Genomic DNA, 19983 nt, shown 5'->3' on the forward strand with positions numbered 1-19983 from the left:
AAACAAACAAACTGAATTGTCATGGACAGCAAGGGGATCCTACTGACATTGCATCATTGAAGACAAATCGGACGTAATATGACACAACAAAAGTTAAAACCTACACAAATCTCAGAAAATCCTGTTTCAAAAAGGGGGGAAGTTTCATATAAGGGGGTCTTAAAAAGGAGGGAGGGGGTTCGACTGTGTATGTCTGCTAAGTTGTGTAGGTCAAACTCTTTCATATATTTTGTCTTGTTTTCAGGGGATGGTCGAGCGAAGGATGCGAGGTGTTTGAAAGCAACAAGACTCACACCATCTGCAAGTGTAACCACCTGACCAGCTTTGCTGTGCTCATGGATATCACTGGGGCCTCTCTGCTGGTACTTACTTTATCTATTACAGTTTCTGAGTTTGAAAACCAGGATGTAGAAATTGTGTAAAGCAATGTTGTACAGTTATGAGAGATTCTCCTGTGTGTGTGTGGGCGTCTGCAGACCTGGGAACCCATACGATTTCGCCGTATTTTGTACGCATGATTGTCGAGAATACGCTCAGTACGGTCAGTGGGAAAAAAATACGACGAGAAAAATTCCTAGACTACTTTTCTTCACAAGCCCATCCTGAAGCCGATCCAGTATTTTGGCACATGATTACGTCACTATATTAGCCGCCGTCGAAAAAAATATAATCGGATCGTGTCAATCAATCAAAACAACCAGGCAAACGAAAGTACGGTATTTGGCGAAATCGGCTCCGAGAATAAACAAGTGAAACAAAGAAGAAAAGTGAAAAAGTTTGAAGAAAAATATCACACACACAATTTGTAACCAACACACACATGTAGTCCCACCCGGAATAAGCTTTTTTTGGATGATTTATGACTTTTGCGCACATTTCGAGCAGACAAAAACACAACATGGCGGCTCTCGCTCCTCCAACTATCGCGAGACACAAAAAAACATCCGGTGTTTCTCTGTACGCTTGTCACGACGACTTGTTGACAAACGAAGATTTGCGAAAGAAAGAGAAAAGCGCCGAGTCTTGAGTAGAGAGCTAATAAAGTACCGGTAATCGCTAATCGAGCGAAATGAAAATCCGCGGCGACTTCCATTAGGTGAATGCTATTCAAGTTTAGGTAACGTTTTAGCCGCATCTTTTTATAAGCCGCAATGTGATTTTTTTTTTTTTTAAGTCGCGGCTTGTAGTCCGTCAAATACGGTACAGTTTTTGTCAGTAAAAATTGAAAAAAGCATGTGTTTTAAATGTATAGGTAAACTTAATTAACGGGGTGACGGACGCGCTTGAGGCATGTTTTAATCATGGATGTGCAAACGCTGTGTGGAGTACGCTAATTTTTTTCAAAATACACCAAGTTTGTTTGAGAATACTCAAAGTGCAAAACAGGGGTTCCCAGGTCTGCGTCTGCGTCTCTGTCTGTCTGTCTGTCTGTCTGTGTGTGTGTGTGTGTGTGTGTGTGTGTGTGTGTTTGTCTGTCTGTGTGTCTGCATGCATTTTTGTGTGCTTGCCTGCATGTGTTTATGTAAGGTTCAGGTTGTGTCTCGATAGATCGTAAATGCTATTGAGTGCATTTTCAAGAATCATTAAGTTATTTGCTGTTACAAGGTTGAGAATAATAATTTGATAATCATCATCATAACACTCTGTCAACACTGCTGTCTGAGTCATCATCTGTGAGGCTCAGTGGGTGCAGTAGCCTAATGAATAACATGTCAGCCTCCCATCTGTGAGGCTCAGTGGGTGCAGTAGCCTAGTGAATAACATGTCAGCCTCCCATCTGTGAGGCTCAGTGGGTGCAGTAGCCTAATGAATAACATGTCAGCCTCCCATCTGTGAGGCTCAGTGGGTGCAGTAGCCTGATGAATAACATGTCAGCCTCCCATCTGTGAGGCTCAGTGGGTGCAGTAGCCTAGTGAATAACATGTCAGCCTCCCATCTGTGAGGCTCAGTGGGTGCAGTAGCCTAGTGAATAACATGTCAGCCTCCCATCTGTGAGGCTCAGTGGGTGCAGTAGCCTAATGAATAACATGTCAGCCTCCCATCTGTGAGGCTCAGTGGGTGCAGTAGCCTAATGAATAACATGTCAGCCTCCCATCTGTGAGGCTCAGTGGGTGCAGTAGCTTAATGAATAACATGTCAGCCTCCCATCTGTGAGGCTCAGTGGGTGCAGTAGCCTAATGAATAACATGTCAGCCTCCCATCTGTGAGGCTCAGTGGGTGCAGTAGCCTAGTGAATAACATGTCAGCCTCCCATCTGTGAGGCTCAGTGGGTGCAGTAGCCTAGTGAATAACATGTCAGCCTCCCATCTGTGAGGCTCAGTGGGTGCATTAGCCTAGTGAATAACATGTCAGCCTCCCATCTGTGAGGCTCAGTGGGTGCAGTAGCCTAGTGAATAACATGTCAGCCTCCCATCTGTGAGGCTCAGTGGGTGCAGTAGCCTAGTGAATAACATGTCAGCCTCCCATCTGTGAGGCTCATTGGGTGCAGTAGCCAGTGAATAACATGTCAGCCTCCCATCTGTGAGGCTCAGTGGGTTCAGTAGCCAGTGAATAACATGTCAGCCTCCCATCTGTGAGGCTCAGTGGGTGCAGTAGCCTAGTGAATAACATGTCAGCCTCCCATCTGTGAGGCTCAGTGGGTGCAGTAGCCTGATGAATAACATGTCAGCCTCCCATCTGTGAGGCTCAGTGGGTGCAGTAGCCTGATGAATAACATGTCAGCCTCCCATCTGTGAGGCTCAGTGGGTGCAGTAGCCTGATGAATAACATGTCAGCCTCCCATCTGTGAGGCTCAGTTGGTGCAGTAGCCTGATGAATAACATGTCAGCCTCCCATCTGTGAGGCTCAGTGGGTGCAGTAGCCTAGTGAATAACATGTCAGCCTCCCATCTGTGAGGCTCAGTGGGTGCAGTAGCCTAGTGAATAACATGTCAGCCTCCCATCTGTGAGGCTCAGTGGGTGCAGTAGCCAGTGAATAACATGTCAGCCTCCCATCTGTGAGGCTCAGTGGGTGCAGTAGCCTAGTGAATAACATGTCAGCCTCCCATCTGTGAGGCTCAGTGGGTGCAGTAGCTTAGTGAATAACATGTCAGCCTCCCATCTGTGAGGCTCAGTGGGTGCAGTAGCCTAGTGAATAACATGTCAGCCTCCCATCTGTGAGGCTCAGTGGGTGCAGTAGCCTAGTGAATAACATGTCAGCCTCCCATCTGTGAGGCTCAGTGGGTGCAGTAGCCTAGTGAATAACATGTCAGCCTCCCATCTGTGAGGCTCAGTGGGTGCAGTAGCCTGATGAATAACATGTCGGCCTCCCATCTGTGAGGCTCAGTGGGTGCAGTAGCCTAGTGAATAACATGTCAGCCTCCCATCTGTGAGGCTCAGTGGGTGCAGTAGCCTAGTGAATAACATGTCAGCCTCCCATCTGTGAGGCTCAGTGGGTGCAGTAGCCTAGTGAATAACATGTCAGCCTCCCATCTGTGAGGCTCAGTGGGTGCAGTAGCCTAGTGAATAACATGTCAGCCTCCCATCTGTGAGGCTCAGTTGGTGCAGTAGCCTGATGAATAACATGTCAGCCTCCCATCTGTGAGGCTCAGTGGGTGCAGTAGCCTAGTGAATAACATGTCAGCCTCCCATCTGTGAGGCTCAGTGGGTGCAGTAGCCTAGTGAATAACATGTCAGCCTCCCATCTGTGAGGCTCAGTGGGTGCAGTAGCCAGTGAATAACATGTCCGCCTCCCATCTGTGAGGCTCAGTGGGTGCAGTAGCCTAGTGAATAACATGTCCGCCTCCCATCTGTGAGGCTCAGTGGGTGCAGTAGCCTAGTGAATAACATGTCAGCCTCCCATCTGTGAGGCTCAGTGGGTGCAGTAGCCTGGTGAATAACATGTCAGCCTCCCATCTGTGAGGCTCAGTGGGTGCAGTAGCCTGGTGAATAACATGTCAGCCTCCCATCTGTGAGGCTCAGTGGGTGCAGTAGCCTAGTGAATAACATGTCAGCCTCCCATCTGTGAGGCTCAGTGGGTGCAGTAGCCTGATGAATAACATGTCAGCCTCCCATCTGTGAGGCTCAGTGGGTGCAGTAGCCCAGTGAATAACATGTCAGCCTCCCATCTGTGAGGCTCAGTGGGTGCAGTAGCCTGATGAATAACATGTCAGCCTCCCATCTGTGAGGCTCAGTGGGTGCAGTAGCCTAGTGAATAACATGTCAGCCTCCCATCTGTGAGGCTCAGTGGGTGCAGTAGCCTGATGAATAACATGTCAGCCTCCCATCTGTGAGGCTCAGTGGGTGCAGTAGCCTGATGAATAACATGTCAGCCTCCCATCTGTGAGGCTCAGTGGGTGCAGTAGCCTAGTGAATAACATGTCAGCCTCCCATCTGTGAGGCTCAGTGGGTGCAGTAGCCGAGTGAATAACATGTCAGCCTCCCATCTGGAAGGTAGAGTGTTTAAACCCTGGCTGCGCCTGGTGGCTTAAGGGTGGAGATTTTTTTTATTTCCCAGGTCAACTAATGTGCAGGCCTGCTAGCGCCCTAATCCCTGTCGTGTGTACACTCAAGACTAAGACTTAGTATGCATGGACAAAAATCCTGTTTTTCATATGTCAGAGTTCTGTGGGTTATGGAAACACAAAAATACCAAGCGTGCATCCCTTAAAATCAGAGTATGAATGTCTAAATGGCGTGAGAAAACATTGATACAAGTAAAATCACACTCATGTAAAAACACAAGTGTACAATAAAGGGAGTTTCAGGGCATGATCGCAGAAGACAAAGAAGACGAATCTATGAGGCTCAAAGATGCAGTAAACATTTTCATCTTTCCCCTGTGCAGCTTCCTTCCGATGTGCGATTTTCCCTGGAGCTGATGACCTACATTGGTTGCACCATCTCCATCATCTGTCTCATGCTCAGCTGGGTCACATTCGCCTGCTTCAAGTGAGTCTTGGACACTTAATTACGTTTTTCTGTGTCATAAAGTGGAGATAAATCAGAGGATGTAGCTCAGTCGGTAGCGCGCTGGATTTGTATCCAGTTGGCCGCTGTCAGCGTGAGTTCGTCCCCACGTTCGGCGAGAGATTTATTTCTCAGAGTCAACTTTGTGTGCAGACTCTCCTCGGTGTCCGAACACCCCTGTGTGTACACGCAAGCACAAGACCAAGTGCGCAACGAAAAAGATCCTGTAATCCATGTCAGAGTTCGGTGGGTTATAGAAACACGAAAATACCCAGCATGCTTCCTCCAAAAACGGCGTATGGCTGCCTAAATGGCGCGGGGTAAAAAACCGTCATACACGTAAAATTCCACTCGTGCAAAAAATACGAGTGTACGTGGGAGTTTCAGCCCACGAACGCAGAAGAAGAAGAAGATGAAATACAGTCAGTGTTCAGGTGTGGGGGGAAATAAAATGTCAACTGTTTTGCAAAAAATATCTGTATAAAGAAAACACCCTCAGGGTATGGTTTGTCTCTTTGTGTATTGGTGTTGCCTGTTTATCTTAGGTTCTGTGCACACAAAGAAAGTGAAAACTGATGTGTACACCACTATTTTGGCAGAACCTTGTTGCTCTAGCTATGTCTATGTCTTTTTTTCCAAATTCTTTTGACTAAAACTGCCTGTGTTTACTCGAAGACTCTACTGTCTAGAGTCTACATATTAAAATAAATAAAAAGAAGTTTGTGCTACAGTTTTTTCTATGTAAGAGCGAAGAAGATCATGCAGATACATTTTATTTTAAATGTTAATGAGCATATTACTAGGGACAAGTTTGACTGGTTTTTGTTTGTTTCCGTGCAGGAGTCTGGACTGTGACCGCAACACCATCCACAAGCATCTGGTGTTCTGTCTGATGGTGGCTCAGCTCCTTCTGGTGATCGGCATCCAGCAAACAAACCCACCTGTGAGTCGCTTGTGCTTGTAGCCTCATCAAGTCCCCCGAGTTTTGCAAGCAGAGAGTAAAACCAGACAGAATGAAGTACACACAAAAGTTGTGATTTCTCGGAGTTTAACTGATGTTTTTTAGAATTAACCTGATTCTAGAATTGGTACCTTTTAGTGGCAAGTATTTGTTTTTATCCACTGCATTGTGATGTTGATTCAGGTGCAGGTAAGTGTGAAAGGGAAGCATATTTGTCTAGGACTATCAAAATGTTCCTGCAACAGAAAGCAAAACACTTGAGTAGCTTAATTTGCCCTTCTACTTTATATAAATAATGATTCTGTTGTGAATAGAGATTAAATGGTCTTGATTTTGTGCATAAGATTTTCACAAGTAATGTGCATGTTAGCAAACTGATTCATTTTAGCCAGGGCTCCCCTCGGTCGCCTCTCCTAGTGCGTCCCGGGACCCCAACTTTTAATTTGTAGAGGGTCCATGGACCCCCACTGCAGAATTTTAGAGGGTCCATGGACTCCCACTGCAGAATTTTAGAGGGTCCATGGACCCCCACTGCAGAATTTTAGAGGGTCCATGGACCCCCACTGCAGAATTTTAGAGGGTCCATGGACCCCCACTGCAGAATTTTAGAGGGTCCATGGACCCCCACTGCAGTATTTTAGAGGGTCCATGGACCCCCACTGCAGTATTTTAGAGGGTCCATGGACCCCCACTGCAGTATTTTAGAGGGTCCATGGACCCCCACTGCAGTATTTTAGAGGGTCCATGGACCCCCACTGCAGTATTTTAGAGGGTCCATGGACCCCCACTGCAGTATTTTAGAGGGTCCATGGACCCCCACTGCAGTATTTTAGAGGGTCCATGGACCCCCACTGCAGAATTTTAGAGGGTCCCAAGGGTTCAAAAGCCGAAATGTCCCAGTGTACTTAAAAAACATTGTGGTCACAAAAAAATTTAGTGCGTCCCAGGACCCGCTCTTTATAAGTCTAGTGCGTCCAGGGACCCCCTCCATACATTTCTTGTACGTGTTTTCGGCTTCTAGTGCGTATAGGATGCAGGGACGCGCGTTATGGGGAGCCCTCTCGGCCCTGCAGCGTGTTTTACAATAAAATGCGCACAGTTTAATAACTCAGTATTTTGTCTGTGCTGCTTCCATCAGGTGCTGTGTTCAGTGATAGCTGGGGTGCTGCACTTCTTCTTCCTGGCCTCGTTTGCGTGGATGTGTCTGGAGGGGGTGCAGCTGTACGTCATGCTGATTGAGGTGTTCGAGTCCGAGCGCTCTCGGGTGCTGTGGTACTACCTGTTTGGCTACGGTGTTCCCACGGTCATTGTTACCGTCTCTGCTGCAGTCTTCCCTGCTGGCTATGGGACTGAGTTCCAGTGAGTGGTGTTTTTCTGTTTTAGAGGATAGATGGAAGTGTGCATGTGTGTGTGTGAGAGAGAGAGAGAGTGTGTGTGTTAGTGTGTGTGTTATGTGTGTGTGTGGAAATGTTCCAAGCCTTGTGCAGGGTAGACAACTGTGGCAATATGCACATATGTGTTAGTTGTGTTGATTATTTCCCTTGGATGGGTGTGTTGGGGCCCCACATCAACAACAGATTGAGAACCTGTGGGGGATAAATGAACAGAAATTAAAAAGAGACACAGTTTGTATATCATAGATAATGATAATGGAACATTTTTATATGACTCTGTAAATACTTGTAGAAGAAGAAAATATTCTTAAAAATGTGTAATGATACATTCGTGCATGAGTGACATTTTGTGTTGCTATCAATCTGTGTGTGTTATTTCTACAGCTGCTGGCTGAGCACTGAACGAGGATTTATCTGGAGCTTTGTTGGCCCTGCACTTGCTGTTATGCTGGTCAGTTGATCTACTGTAGATTGTTTGAAAGAGTCTTGTATAGTAGATAGTTTTAAAGCAAGGCTTTCATCTGCTCTTCTATACTTGTGTTAGAAAACGAGTGAAACTATTAATTTTGAAACCTCTTTTCTTTACCTGTGTTAGAAAATGAGTGAACCTTTTTTAAGCCTCACAGCTTTGGGTCTCTTACACCCAAAACTTAATACCTCATAGCTGATGACGCTTGCTTGTTGGTTGGGCAGGGATGTAGCTCAGTCGGTAGCGCGCTGGATTTGTATCCAGTTGACGGCTGTCAGCGTGAGTTCGTCCCCATGTTCGGCGAGAGATTTATTTCTCAGAGTCAACTTTGTGTGCAGACTCTCCTCGGTGTCCGAACACCCCCGTGTGTACATGCAAGCACAAGACCAAGTGCGCACGAAAAAGATCCTGTAATCCATGTCAGAGTTATGTGGGTTATAGAAACACGAAAATACCCAGCATGCTTCCTCCGAAAACGGCGTATGGCTGCCTAAATGGCGGGGTAAAAAACGGTCATACACGTAAAATTCCACTCGTGCAAAAAACACGAGTGTACGTGGGAGTTTCAGCCCACGAACGCAGAAGAAGAAGAAGAAGAAGCTTGTTGGTTAATCCATTGAGGATAGGGTGTTTTATGTTGACAACTTTACAGGATTGTAAAAGATGGTTTTGATCTGTAAAGAACTAGTTAACTGTGAACACTTTAGCCAGCTAGGTTTAAAACAATTGTCATGAATATCTCCTAAATAAGTTATTATTTGCCACATTGCAGGAAGGTTATTCTTGTTTCAGAATAAATTGATTCTTATGCATATAAATTGTGAACTCAAGGGATTAGGATCTGTGTCAGAGGACTAATTGAGCCGTATTGAAAGGGAAATGAGAGTGTGATAGATGCTCACCGACAAGTATGTAAGGGTGTGTGTTTATATTTGATGTTGAACTGTGCAGGTGAACATTGTGATGCTGTGCATTGCAATCTCCATCATGGTGCGTCATTCCAACATGTCCCACACCATGCGGCAGAAGTCAGTGCCGCAAAAAATGAGGTAAGTCATGACTTATTTTTTTGCATTTTGCTAAAACAAGCAAACAACTTATAGCTTACATCTTTACTCAATACAGTAGATTTGTTTTTGTTTTTTCGAATTCTGTACATCTGGTACAGACACTTATGATCTGCATGACTACTCTGTAAAATGAATTCCTAGATGTCTATGACACACACACACACACACACACACACACACACACACACACACACACACACACACACACACACACACACACACACACACACACACACACACACACACAGTCTTCCCCCCTTCATCCCCTGGACCAGAATCCTTTTTGTCTGTTGATAACCTTGTGAATTAAAAATAACAAATGATGAAGCCAACCAATTCCCTTTTATGGAATATCTGTATGAGATGCCTTGTTTTGAGTTTTATTATTCACAAATCAATTCAGAAGAAAAAAAACACCACATACACACTAACAATGTTTTTTTACCTTGATTCATGCTGCTAGCGTGTCGGGAAGTATGTATAGCATGGAGACACCGGAAAACCATACCTATCATCGACCTGAACTTCCGTAAGCTGAGATGGGTGTTGTGTTAATTCTCATTCTCATGGTGCTCTCTGTTTGATTGACTCTCTCTCTTGTCTTCTTTCGTTTTGAAGACCTGTTTTTGTTTGCTGTACATAAACACTCTTATGGTACTGTTTCCTCCCTTTTGGGGGAACCATTGATTTGGTGTAAATACTTTTCTTGTCACTTGTTTCTTTCTGTCTTGGGATATTTAAGAAATTATTTTGATGATGGCTAGTACCTAAAGTCTTGTATTTTTCATTTACATTCTGACTTTTTCTGTCAGGTTTAGTTAACAATGAATATTTTGTTAGTAGAAATTTCCCCCCAGATGTATGGTACCAGGAAAATATTAAAAGAATGTTAATTTGATGTCACAAAATGTAACTGCTGCCTCTTGTTTTTCATATATTTTGTTAAAAAAATATGTTTTATCTCATTGGTGAAGGATCTTGATCTGTCTCCTAAAAATGGAAGCCTAATGCAGAAACATGAAGAAAAAACGTGATTAAAAAAATAACTCCAGATTTGGAAGAATAGAGCAGACTAATATGTGAACACTTTCATGTTTTGTCGGGTTGACTGCATTTTTCATTCATCTTTTTTTATGGTTTCTTTTTTCATCATGTAAATACAATGTACTCATTTCTGTCCTCTGAACATACAAATGTATCAAATCTACTGTTCTGTTCTGTCACAAACGCTTACACATACACCAAAGGATCGGCTACCAGTGTCTGGCGGGCGCTCGCTATAGCATGGGGGGGAGTAGCTCGGAGTACGGTGTGGGGTATGGAGCGGGAGGGGGTAGCTCCCACCTGTATGCCAGCATCGATCACCTGGAACTGTTGGCAGGGGCCAGAGCCTCGCGCGAGGAGCAACAGTGAGATTTGGATGTTGGCTGTTTTGCATCTGGCTGTTGTGTTATTTCCCTTTTCTTCAGACTTTCTTGTTAGTTGTTACGAAAGTTTTGTTCATTTTTTCTTCAGATTTTCTTGTTAGTTGTTGCGAAAGTTTTGTTCATTTTTCTTCAGATTTTCTTATTAGTTGTTGCGAAAGTTTTGGATGGATTACGGTAGAACAAGTTGTGGGCTGATGTTGTCTGAAGTTCTTGGTTGTCTAAAACAGATCTTTTTTCCAGATTTGTTGTCGCTTGTTAAGATATCAGATTTTTGCTGTTGAATCCTATTTGAGCTTCTATTTTCTGTTGGTATCTGTTCAAGTCTAGGATGGTTTATGGTAAAATCAGTTGTGGGCTACCGTTTTGTTTTCAAAGCCGGGTGGCAAACTTGCAGCAAGTATGTTCCTTTGTATGGCTGGTAGATGTAGTTCTCAATTCATTGCTTTTCAATTTTGTTGGAGTCAGATATGATACTGTAGATATTTTAAGTGTTTGTGACATTTGTTGTGGGGTTTGCTGACCAGCTTAACTCCTTATAGAATGTTTTAATTTTTTAATGTTTGTTATTGCTGTTTGAACATTGCATGTAGTCTTTTTTTAATTCTATTTTTATACTGCATTGCTTGTAGCAGATTGAATGTTTCTAAATGAAAAAAAAGTGTTCATTCATTTGAATGTGTGTCTGTTTGTGCATGTGTACAAGATCAAGTCTTGACTTCACTTTGATCTGTGTCTATGAGTGCGTGCATGAATGTTTGTTTTGATGAACATGAAGCTGTTGTCAAGCTAAAGCACTTCACTCCTATTACAAAGGCAATTTTGATGACCACATCAGTTAGTCAGATTTTTAAGACAATCGTCCTTGAATGTCAAGGTCTCAACTTTATGCATTTAACAGCTATCTGTAACCAAATGAAGATGGTGATGCAAATTTGTAACACGGACACGTCATACATTTTGTTTTATAAAGTTTCTGTTGTTAATTGCGATAAATGAAATAGATATGAGTTTGCAGTTGAGGAAGAGACAAAAAGATATTCATGCCGACGATTTACCGCATGTCTAATTCTATTGTAAATTTGTGTGTGTGTGTGCGTGTGAGCGCGCACATATATGCTTGCATTAATTGGTGTATACGCATGTGTCCTTTAAGGCAGGGTTATGCAAGTTAGTCTTGGAGGAGTGCGAGTCGGAATTTGTGTGTCTTAGTTTTCTGCTTTGATTCCATCATAAATATGTTTATCTTCAGCTAGTGCACACAAGCAAATCAGTCGTTAACACAAGTCTTTACAGATTGTGCTCTACACCTATGTACTGTCTTCTCTCTGTACAGAACATGGATCAGAATGCATGTACAGTGGAAGCCCCTTTCAAGGCCTGTGACAATCTGAGACATTCAGGTCTTAATAAGGAAGGAGTCTTAAAAAAATAATAAAATGGCCCGGGTAAATTTGCAGGAAATCTGAGAAAACAGGGCCTTAAAAAAGGGGGGAGTCTTAAACTCATTTACTGTCACTGCTCACTAATTCCGTAACCCGCCAGGGTCGTGTGGACACTGCACTGACAAGCGCTGCACCAGCTGTCTCCACCTCTGCCGGTTGTGAGCAATCTCCTAGGATGTCGCAAAGATATTCCCAGTCCACTCAGCAATGTTGTGTCTGCCCATCGTTTCTTGTCTCCTCTTCCCTCTTAAACTGGGTGTCTTTAAAGGTAGGGTTCACTGTACTATACAGGCAATGTTGTGTCTGCCCATCTTTTCTTGTCTCCTCTTCCCTCTTAAACTGGGTGTCTTTTAAGGTAGGGTTCACTGTACTATACAGGCAATGTTGTGTCTGCCCATCTTTTCTTGTCTCCTCTTCCCTCTTAAACTGGGTGTCTTTAAAGGTAGGGTTCACTGTACTATACAGGCAATGTTGTGTCTGCCCATCTTTTCTTGTCTCCTCTTCCCTCTTAAACTGGGTGTCTTTAAAGGTAGGGTTCACTGTACTATACAGGCAATGTTGTGTCTGCCCATCTTTTCTTGTCTCCTCTTCCCTCTTAAACTGGGTGTCTTAGAAGGTAGGGTTCACTGTACTATACAGGCAATGTTGTGTCTGCCCATCTTTTCTTGTCTCCTCTTCCCTCTTAAACTGGGTGTCTTTAAAGGTAGGGTTCACTGTACTATACAGGCAATGTTGTGTCTGCGCAGAACGTGGATCAAGGGTGCGGTGGTGCTGGTGGTGTTGCTGGGACTGACGTGGCTGTTCGGGGTTCTCTACCTGGAAAACCTCTACCACACCATCATCTTCTCCTACCTCTTCACCATCCTCAACACGCTGCAGGGACTCTTCATCTTCGTCTTCCACTGCCTCCTCAATGACAAGGTGAGTGTGGGGATCCAGACTTGTCAGGTGGTGTCATGGATTTGTCTGTGCATAGCTGCGCTGGCTTTGAAACCAGTTGTTGCTATGGGTGTCCAACCTATGCCTATGTGCATGCGCATGTGTGTCATGTACCATGGCTCAGTCGGTACCGGCGCTGGCTTTGAAACCACTCAGTCATTGCTCTGGGTACAGGTTGGACCCCCATATTCGGCGAGGGATTTATTTTCCAGTGTCACCTTTGTGCAGACTCTTCTTGGTGTCCGAACACTCCGTTGTGCACACGTGTGCATGATAAAGATCTAAAGGTCATAGCAAAAGTCTCAGGCCTAGGAAAACATGAATGCACGCATAAGAACAAAATTTGGTTTTGCGTTTCTGTCGCTGCATGCCATCCCCAGGGATAGCAGCCAAAATTTACTTGAGGGAATTCCCCTAAGACAATAAGAAGTCATAATTAATGTCTGTTCTGTATCTTGTTTATCCATCCACTTTAAAGACTGATAGACCCAGTGATTTGTCAAACATTATCAGACAGTTTCATGCATGCATCAGCTTTCACGTTCACTGTTTGATGTTGTTACAGGTACAGAAGGAATACCGTCGCCTGGTCAGACACAGCGAGTGGCTCCCTGACTGTGTGCGTGTACGCTACGGCGGAGCATCGTCTTCAGGATCCAAAGAACACTCCTCATCAGGAAATGTGAGTGATCAGATACTTTTCATTACGAGACACTTGAGGACAGTGTAGTGATTAATCTTGTAAGGTTGTCTTATGAATCTTGATCCTTTCAAAATGATTTTAAAATAAAAAACCCAGATAGACTGCTAACATTCCAAAATTCAGAGTCAAACAACAAGAATGGTAGGTGTTTTGTCATAAATTAAACATTCCAATAACCTAACATTCTTGTTTGTTTTAATTTAATAACATGTGAGTGTGTGTGCAAAAAGGTTGTGCAGTAATCCCAGAATTTTTTTGAAAGAAGAAAAAACTTTAAAAACGTATTTAAAGTTGTTTTGTTTTAGTGGTTTCTGTTAGTTTGTTGAATGTGTTTATCTTTGGGAAGAATTGTTTGCGTGATAGAGTTGTGCACGGAGCTTGTAACCTTATTGTATTTGTGTACTGAATCAGGTTGTATTTGTGTTCTGAATCAGGTGATGTCTCGGTTCCTGCGAGGGAAGAAGAAGAACAATGCAGGAGGAGAGTCTTCCAACAACTCTGCTAAACCCTTCCTGAACAAAGGTAATTACCTCATTTCTCATTTTTCTGAGTGGTTTGTGATGCAGGTGTAACATTTTGTACAGGGTGTAAGAATCTATTTTTTTTTACTTCTGGACGGTACTTCTGATTCCTGTCTATAACGACGGCACCTACTTGAAAAACCTGATAGAACGAGGATGAAAGTCGCTTGTTCGTTTTAATGCTTGTTATTCCCTCAGGTGCCAGGAGACTGGTTCCACATGACTCTCACTGACTCTTGTTGCATATGTTGTATATATTCAAAGTGCTTAACCTTTAGCACGCCAGCGGCGACGTACGTCGCCCAACCATTTCCCCCCCTTTACCAGCCAGCGGCGATTTGCGTCGCCAGCGCTAGGCTTGTTCGTGTGACCAACTTCTCGTTCGTATTTGCATACGAGAATAACGGTATTTTTAACGGCACTTGAGCCAGAGCGAGGCTCACTTCCCTCTGTTATCTCGTCGTGTCGTCTGCGCTGAATTTGAGTCAGTTTTGTCGAAGTTTACTGCTTTTGTTTTTGCATCGACAAAGTACTTTAGCGCTTCAACAAGCAAGATGGAGGATGATGCGTTTGAAATTTTCTTTTGAGTTGTTTCTTAACAACAAATCATATGCGGAATCGGAACGAATTACTGAGGAAGATCTTCGCAATGAACTGTGTATCGCGGTGAAAAAAATGACAGTTCGTCAAGTGACAGTGACGGTTACGAAACGGAATTACCGAAGTGCAGATGCATGGATACAAACAGTGGCTGGTCCAGTTTAGTGAAATGACGGGATCAGCAAACATTACCCATAATCTGACTGATGTTGGATTGTTTCTTCTGCGTTTTTTTGCGTAGCAAATGCTCGACTTGCTTGTCAAAGAGACACTGCGTAGAAACTGACTCAAATTCAGCGCAAAGCAAGCCAGTGACAAGACGTAAAAAGTTTGCGTGTTTGGAAATGGCGACCTGTGGATCTAGTGGAGATCAAACTAGTAAAAAAAATCGTCCACACATCTACTTATTTAGATACCAGGATTAGGAAGTTGGATGGTCAACATGATTACCTGTTCAAAGGAGTTTCACCAGGCATAGACTGGTTAGTTTCACAAAATTCCACGGACTAGCCAACACAACCCCTTTTCATTTTTTATTTGTATTTATTGCTAAGAAAATAAATGATGCATGCAAACAAAAATATTTTAGTGTTAAATATAACCCCATCACAACCACAAAGTGTCATGCTTATTAGTGCATTTTCAAAGAAGTTGTAAGTGTTGAAAGTTAGTGGGTGTTATTCTTACGCTAGGTAAGCACAGATCTGTTTACCAGTACGATTTGGGCGTATTTTGTACGCCAAATTATTATTGGTACGCAAATACGCGACACACGCACAAAATACGCCTAAGAAAAAGTCTAGAATACGTTTTCCAGTGTTTGTGTGCTGATTACGGAATGGTACAACTGATACCGGTTTCGGTCGAAGGGAGATAACCATGACAGCGAGTCTTTAGCTGTGGAAACCTTGTTCAGTTGTTGGCACGTGCGATCGTCTGGACAATCGTGGCAAAATGAAGCGGAAAAATGTGCCCGTTTCGGATGACTGTACCAAGTATAAACAGCAGAAGCAGCAGATTTTCTGGGAGAAATATAAGAAAGAGCCAGGAATTGTGGAGTCTACTATGGGAAAAAGTCATGCACACTGCAAGTATTGTAAATCAGATTTCTCCGTTGCCCATGCTGGGAAATATGACATCGAACGACACTGCAGTTCCAAAACTCACCTGGACAAGATTGCTGCAAAGAAATCCGCTGAAAGCTGCCAAGGAATTATGAAGTTCATTCCCGAAAAGCAAATCCTGCCAGAAGAAAAGGCTAGTCCGCGCTGAAGCAATGTCAACCGCAGATGTTATTTCACGAACTTCATCTTTTCATTATCAATCTGTTTGGTAGACACTGGTTATAATGCTATAAACTGACAGGTAAATAAAATTGTTTTATCCCTGTTGTATTGGAAGGAGTTAAATTCTGAAGGTGTTCACAAGACATGCTATTCTTACACAAACACGTTTGCACCCACGCGTACATTTTCCCTAGCCCATATGGCTTTGCTTGCAAAGTACACCAACTTTTTGAAAAATACACAACTTTTTTTTAAAGTACTCCTGCCTCGGGTTTAGGGTAAACAGGTCTGTAAGCAAAATATTGTGGCTACAGGGGAAGTAATGCTGGCTGGAATCTGGAGTGCTAAAGGTTAACTTCCCTTTGTTTCCCAGATCTGAAATGAGGTTGTCACTGTGTTTTCAGAACCACGTCGCTTCAGCAGCTCTGTCCCCAGCTCTTCGGATGGTGCCACCTCCAGCCACCTGTCTTCCGACACCTCGAACAACAACCACCGCAAGACCTCCCGCTCTTCCACCTTCCGCTCCAACGGGGCTGATCCCCGCTTCCTCAAACCGATGGAGGTCAACGGAATCGCCGGAGATCTCTCCGAGGTCATTGACTGCTCCATCGTGGATAGCGAGTTCGTCTCCGAGTACTGTCAGAAGAACATGCAGGTCAGCGCTGAGGTGAAGCGTTACTCCACGGCGTCTGAGGATTCCGGCCGCGGGGAGGGAGGAAGGGAGGGGGAGGAGCAAGGCGGGAGCTGTTCTGAGGACTTGGATCGACTTGCGGCGTTGTCCGTGGGGTCTCTGTCCAAGCACCAGCCGTACGTCGTGTCCAACTCGGACTTTGGCGACAACAAGAGTGAGGGGTGGGCGGATAGTGACAATGTGGATGGTGATGAGGAAGAGGATGACGATGAAGAAGACGAAGCAGGTAACGCTGCTACGCTTGTCAACCCTGCACGATGCAGAATGCGCGGCAACCCTCACGATCATCACGCCGATGACAGTGAAGAAGATGATGATGATGACGACGATGATGAAGGTCTGGTGGATGGCGATGACATCCGACAAGGGTTGACCTTGACCCTGCTGGAAAATCAACCCCTGATGATGAAGCAAACAGACTCTGAGCGCGTGTTGATCAACAACGCCGTGAACAAACCGCGGGAGATGACACCTCCCAACGCCTCCCCCAGACAGTCACCGTCCCTGACGGACGTTGGTTTCCCAGGGAGGAACGGGGAGGGGGAGGCGGGGTCACCCTCCCAGCCCTCTCACACCAGTGTTCCCTGCCTCAAGTTCAAATCCGGTGTCACAAATCCGCCGATGTCGACTGCAGAGGAGAGCGAGAAAGACACTGTCATGAACAGCTTACCCAATCTCAACCGTACGCATTGTAATGGGGCGGCAAAAGTGAATGGACAATCGCCGTCGGTGAAGAGGCACTCTTCTGACGGTCACATGTACTTCAGCCCCTTTAGATTCTCTGCCAGTGAATGCTGATGTGCTACTGAAGGACGGATATATTCATGTTTTCATGCTTAAATTATTGATTAATAATGATTTAGTAACACGTTGTTTGCTGGCTCTGAACAACTTGGTATTGGTGTTAAACTGAAAGGCATTGTGTGCCGGTTACTGTAGATTTGGAACAAGATCAGTGTGCTGATGTCATTGTTCACAGACGCCATCTGAATTTGATCATTGTGCTGATCAGAAGAGATCAGTAAATGTATTTTTTTTGTTTTAAGAATGATTTTAAAATGTGGACCAAAAACTAAAAAAGTGTGCGTAGTGAAGGCATACCAGCTTACTTGAGGATGGTTTGAAGAAAAATCTTCTTCGTGGTCAAAGTTGCGCAATCTTAATCAAATAAGCCAGAGCACTATTTAAGATCTGAGAAATATTTTAAGATCAACTACTCTTGTTACACACATTGTATGCATTTAGAGTGCTTATGTCCCTTCGTTTCTCAGACCTTAAAGTTGCAAAGTTTCTTCACTGTCAATTTCAATAGCAATAGTGGCCTGATATTTCAAATGAAAGAAGGGATTGCATCTCTAATCTGACATCGGTGGTGCAGAAGCAAGCAAGGGAAGGTATCAGATTAAATGTGTAGTCTTGCATATACCTGTCACAGAGCTGTGGTGTATAATAAGGGGAAGAAACTTGTACAACCCCAGAGGAACAAGCCTTGAAGAGTTAGCTTCTCATACCTCACATTTAATCTTTCTCAGCACATCATTGTACTGTGTTCAGGTGGTTTCTGTGCGGAAAGTTTGCTCTTGCACGTTCAAAACAATGGGATCAAATTCAGGTTCAGGGCTGATTGTGGTGGCTTCAGAATTAATGTTGACTAAATCATTTTGCAATATTTTTTTCTTGCACATGACCAAATAGTGTCAGGAAGATGTCGAAAGTGACCCACTTCAGACTTGAAAAACATTCCATTTGCACTAATCATGTAATTTTTAGAATGTTTATTTGTTAATGTTGTCCTTAATGCAATCTTGAAATAAAGAAGCTTTGTATAAGGCTTATTTAAGATTGTAAGGACAAAAATTGTTACATGAAGCTGAGTTTTTTGTTTTTTTATGGTGTGAATATTTGCATAGTAAGTACGGCTATGAAAGAAAAAAGATCTAGAAGATGATCCCATGAACAATTTTCGAAGCACAGAAAGAAAAACCCCACAAACAGTAGAGTAATTCAAAGACGTGCTGAGATAGTATCAATATGTGTTTCATTTTGCAAATTATAATTGATGTTCACACATTTGATCTGTTATTGCTGTACATTTAAATCATGCTTTAAAGCTGTGTTTTGTTTGATATACAGAAGTATTTGTTTTCCTCAGTTTTTCCAGAAAAGGCATGCTTTAAGCATGTTCCCAAAGAATATTGCTTCTTCCATACGGTTCTGTTGTTAGCTTCTTTCTCGCTTCATATTTTGAGTCTGATTTGTGCTCCCTTTTTGTGTGACCTGTACATGTTTCTACATATCACATTGAAAATGCATATTTTTGTTTCTCTAGAGCAAGCGAGAGAGAGGAAGAGAGAGAGAGAATGAATGTGTTCATGTGTGTGTTCAACTGAAAGAAAAGAAGGCAGTTCCTGAAACAAACTTCTTTTTTTCCATCATAGTTATCATTCATTGATCTGACTTATTCATTCCTCCTATTTAGGGACAAAGAAATGTATGCCAAAATTAAACTTGTGTCAACTTCCTTTTCACTGGTCAACAAAATTAATAAGAATGCACGCTAATTGACTAGCTATATGCAGACCTGTTTTCTCCCTGGTTTTAGATGACGAATAATTTACTTTTCTTGTATGGTGTTGCAGTGTAATTACTTGGCGCTTGAAGTGTTTCTACGCATTGCCAGCTAGCCTGTTTAACATGATTTTATGGCTATAATTGTAGCAGCCAGCACTAATCTTGGTTTTTTTTAATAATATACATGTTTGCGTTGTGTTCAGCTTTTTGCTTGTTGATAGATGAAAATAAGTTTGAAATGTATAGATGTCAAAAATACATGATTTAAATTAATAGATGCTTAACAAGTCTCTGCAAACCAGACACAAATTATTATTTTGAAAGTAATAGATGTTAAACTAATTTCCGCTAGCCAGACCAAAAAAACTGTTTGGAAGTAGTTTGAAAAATGTTAAACTAGTTTCTGCTAGCCAGAATAACAGAAGGCCAATTCGTTTATTACACAATGTATTTGAAAAGAAAACGTTTTGTATTGTCCGTAATATTATTGGCCAGCTTTGCCTAAAGGCTTGCACGAGTTTATGGATCTTATGGTAGCTGATGGTAGGGTTAAGAATGAGATGTATGTGTACAGAAGTTGTATTTCATGTTTCCTCTCTTCACCTATTGCTTCCTCTGTGTGTGTGTGTGTGTGTGTGTGTGTGTGTGTGTGTGTGTGTGTGTGTGTGTGTGTGTGTGTGTGTGTGTGTGTGTGTGTGTGTGTGTGTGTGTGTGTGTGTGTGTGTGTGTGTGTGTGTGTGTGTGTGTGTGTGTGTGTGTGTGTGTGTGTGTGTGTGTGTGTGTGTGTGTGTGTGTGTGTGTGTGTGTGTGTGTGTGTGTGTGTGTGTGTGTGTGTGTGTGTGTGTGTGTGTGTGTGTGTGTGTGTGTGTGTGTGTGTGTGTGTGTGTGTGTGTGTGTGTGTGTGTGTGTGTGTGTGTGTGTGTGTGTGTGTGTGTGTGTGTGTGTGTGTGTGTGTGTGTGTGT

The 19983-nt window shown here is 43.4% G+C and overlaps 1 protein-coding gene across 4 annotated transcripts in view; it reads left to right on the forward strand.

The window, feature by feature from the left end:
• Positions 1-19193, forward strand: part of LOC138966200 (latrophilin-like protein 1) — a 112658-nt gene extending 93465 nt beyond the window's left edge. For 3 of the 4 annotated variants that reach the window (XM_070338330.1, XM_070338333.1, XM_070338331.1), the window contains 11 exons: positions 245-362; positions 4825-4928; positions 5787-5889; positions 7046-7266; positions 7686-7752; positions 8722-8819; positions 9304-9369; positions 12456-12630; positions 13214-13330; positions 13786-13873; positions 16163-19193. In XM_070338330.1, the coding sequence (XP_070194431.1) occupies positions 245-362; positions 4825-4928; positions 5787-5889; positions 7046-7266; positions 7686-7752; positions 8722-8819; positions 9304-9369; positions 12456-12630; positions 13214-13330; positions 13786-13873; positions 16163-17247 (2242 nt within the window). In that variant the 3' untranslated portion in view covers positions 17248-19193. The remainder of the gene's footprint in view (positions 1-244; positions 363-4824; positions 4929-5786; positions 5890-7045; positions 7267-7685; positions 7753-8721; positions 8820-9303; positions 9370-12455; positions 12631-13213; positions 13331-13785; positions 13874-16162) is intronic. The other variant, XM_070338332.1, reaches the window with a different exon arrangement.
• Positions 19194-19983: the final 790 nt, after the last annotated feature.

The sequence above is a fragment of the Littorina saxatilis genome, linkage group LG5, assembly GCF_037325665.1.
Source record: "Littorina saxatilis isolate snail1 linkage group LG5, US_GU_Lsax_2.0, whole genome shotgun sequence".
In the NCBI taxonomy this organism is placed as follows: Eukaryota; Metazoa; Mollusca; class Gastropoda; order Littorinimorpha; family Littorinidae; genus Littorina; species Littorina saxatilis.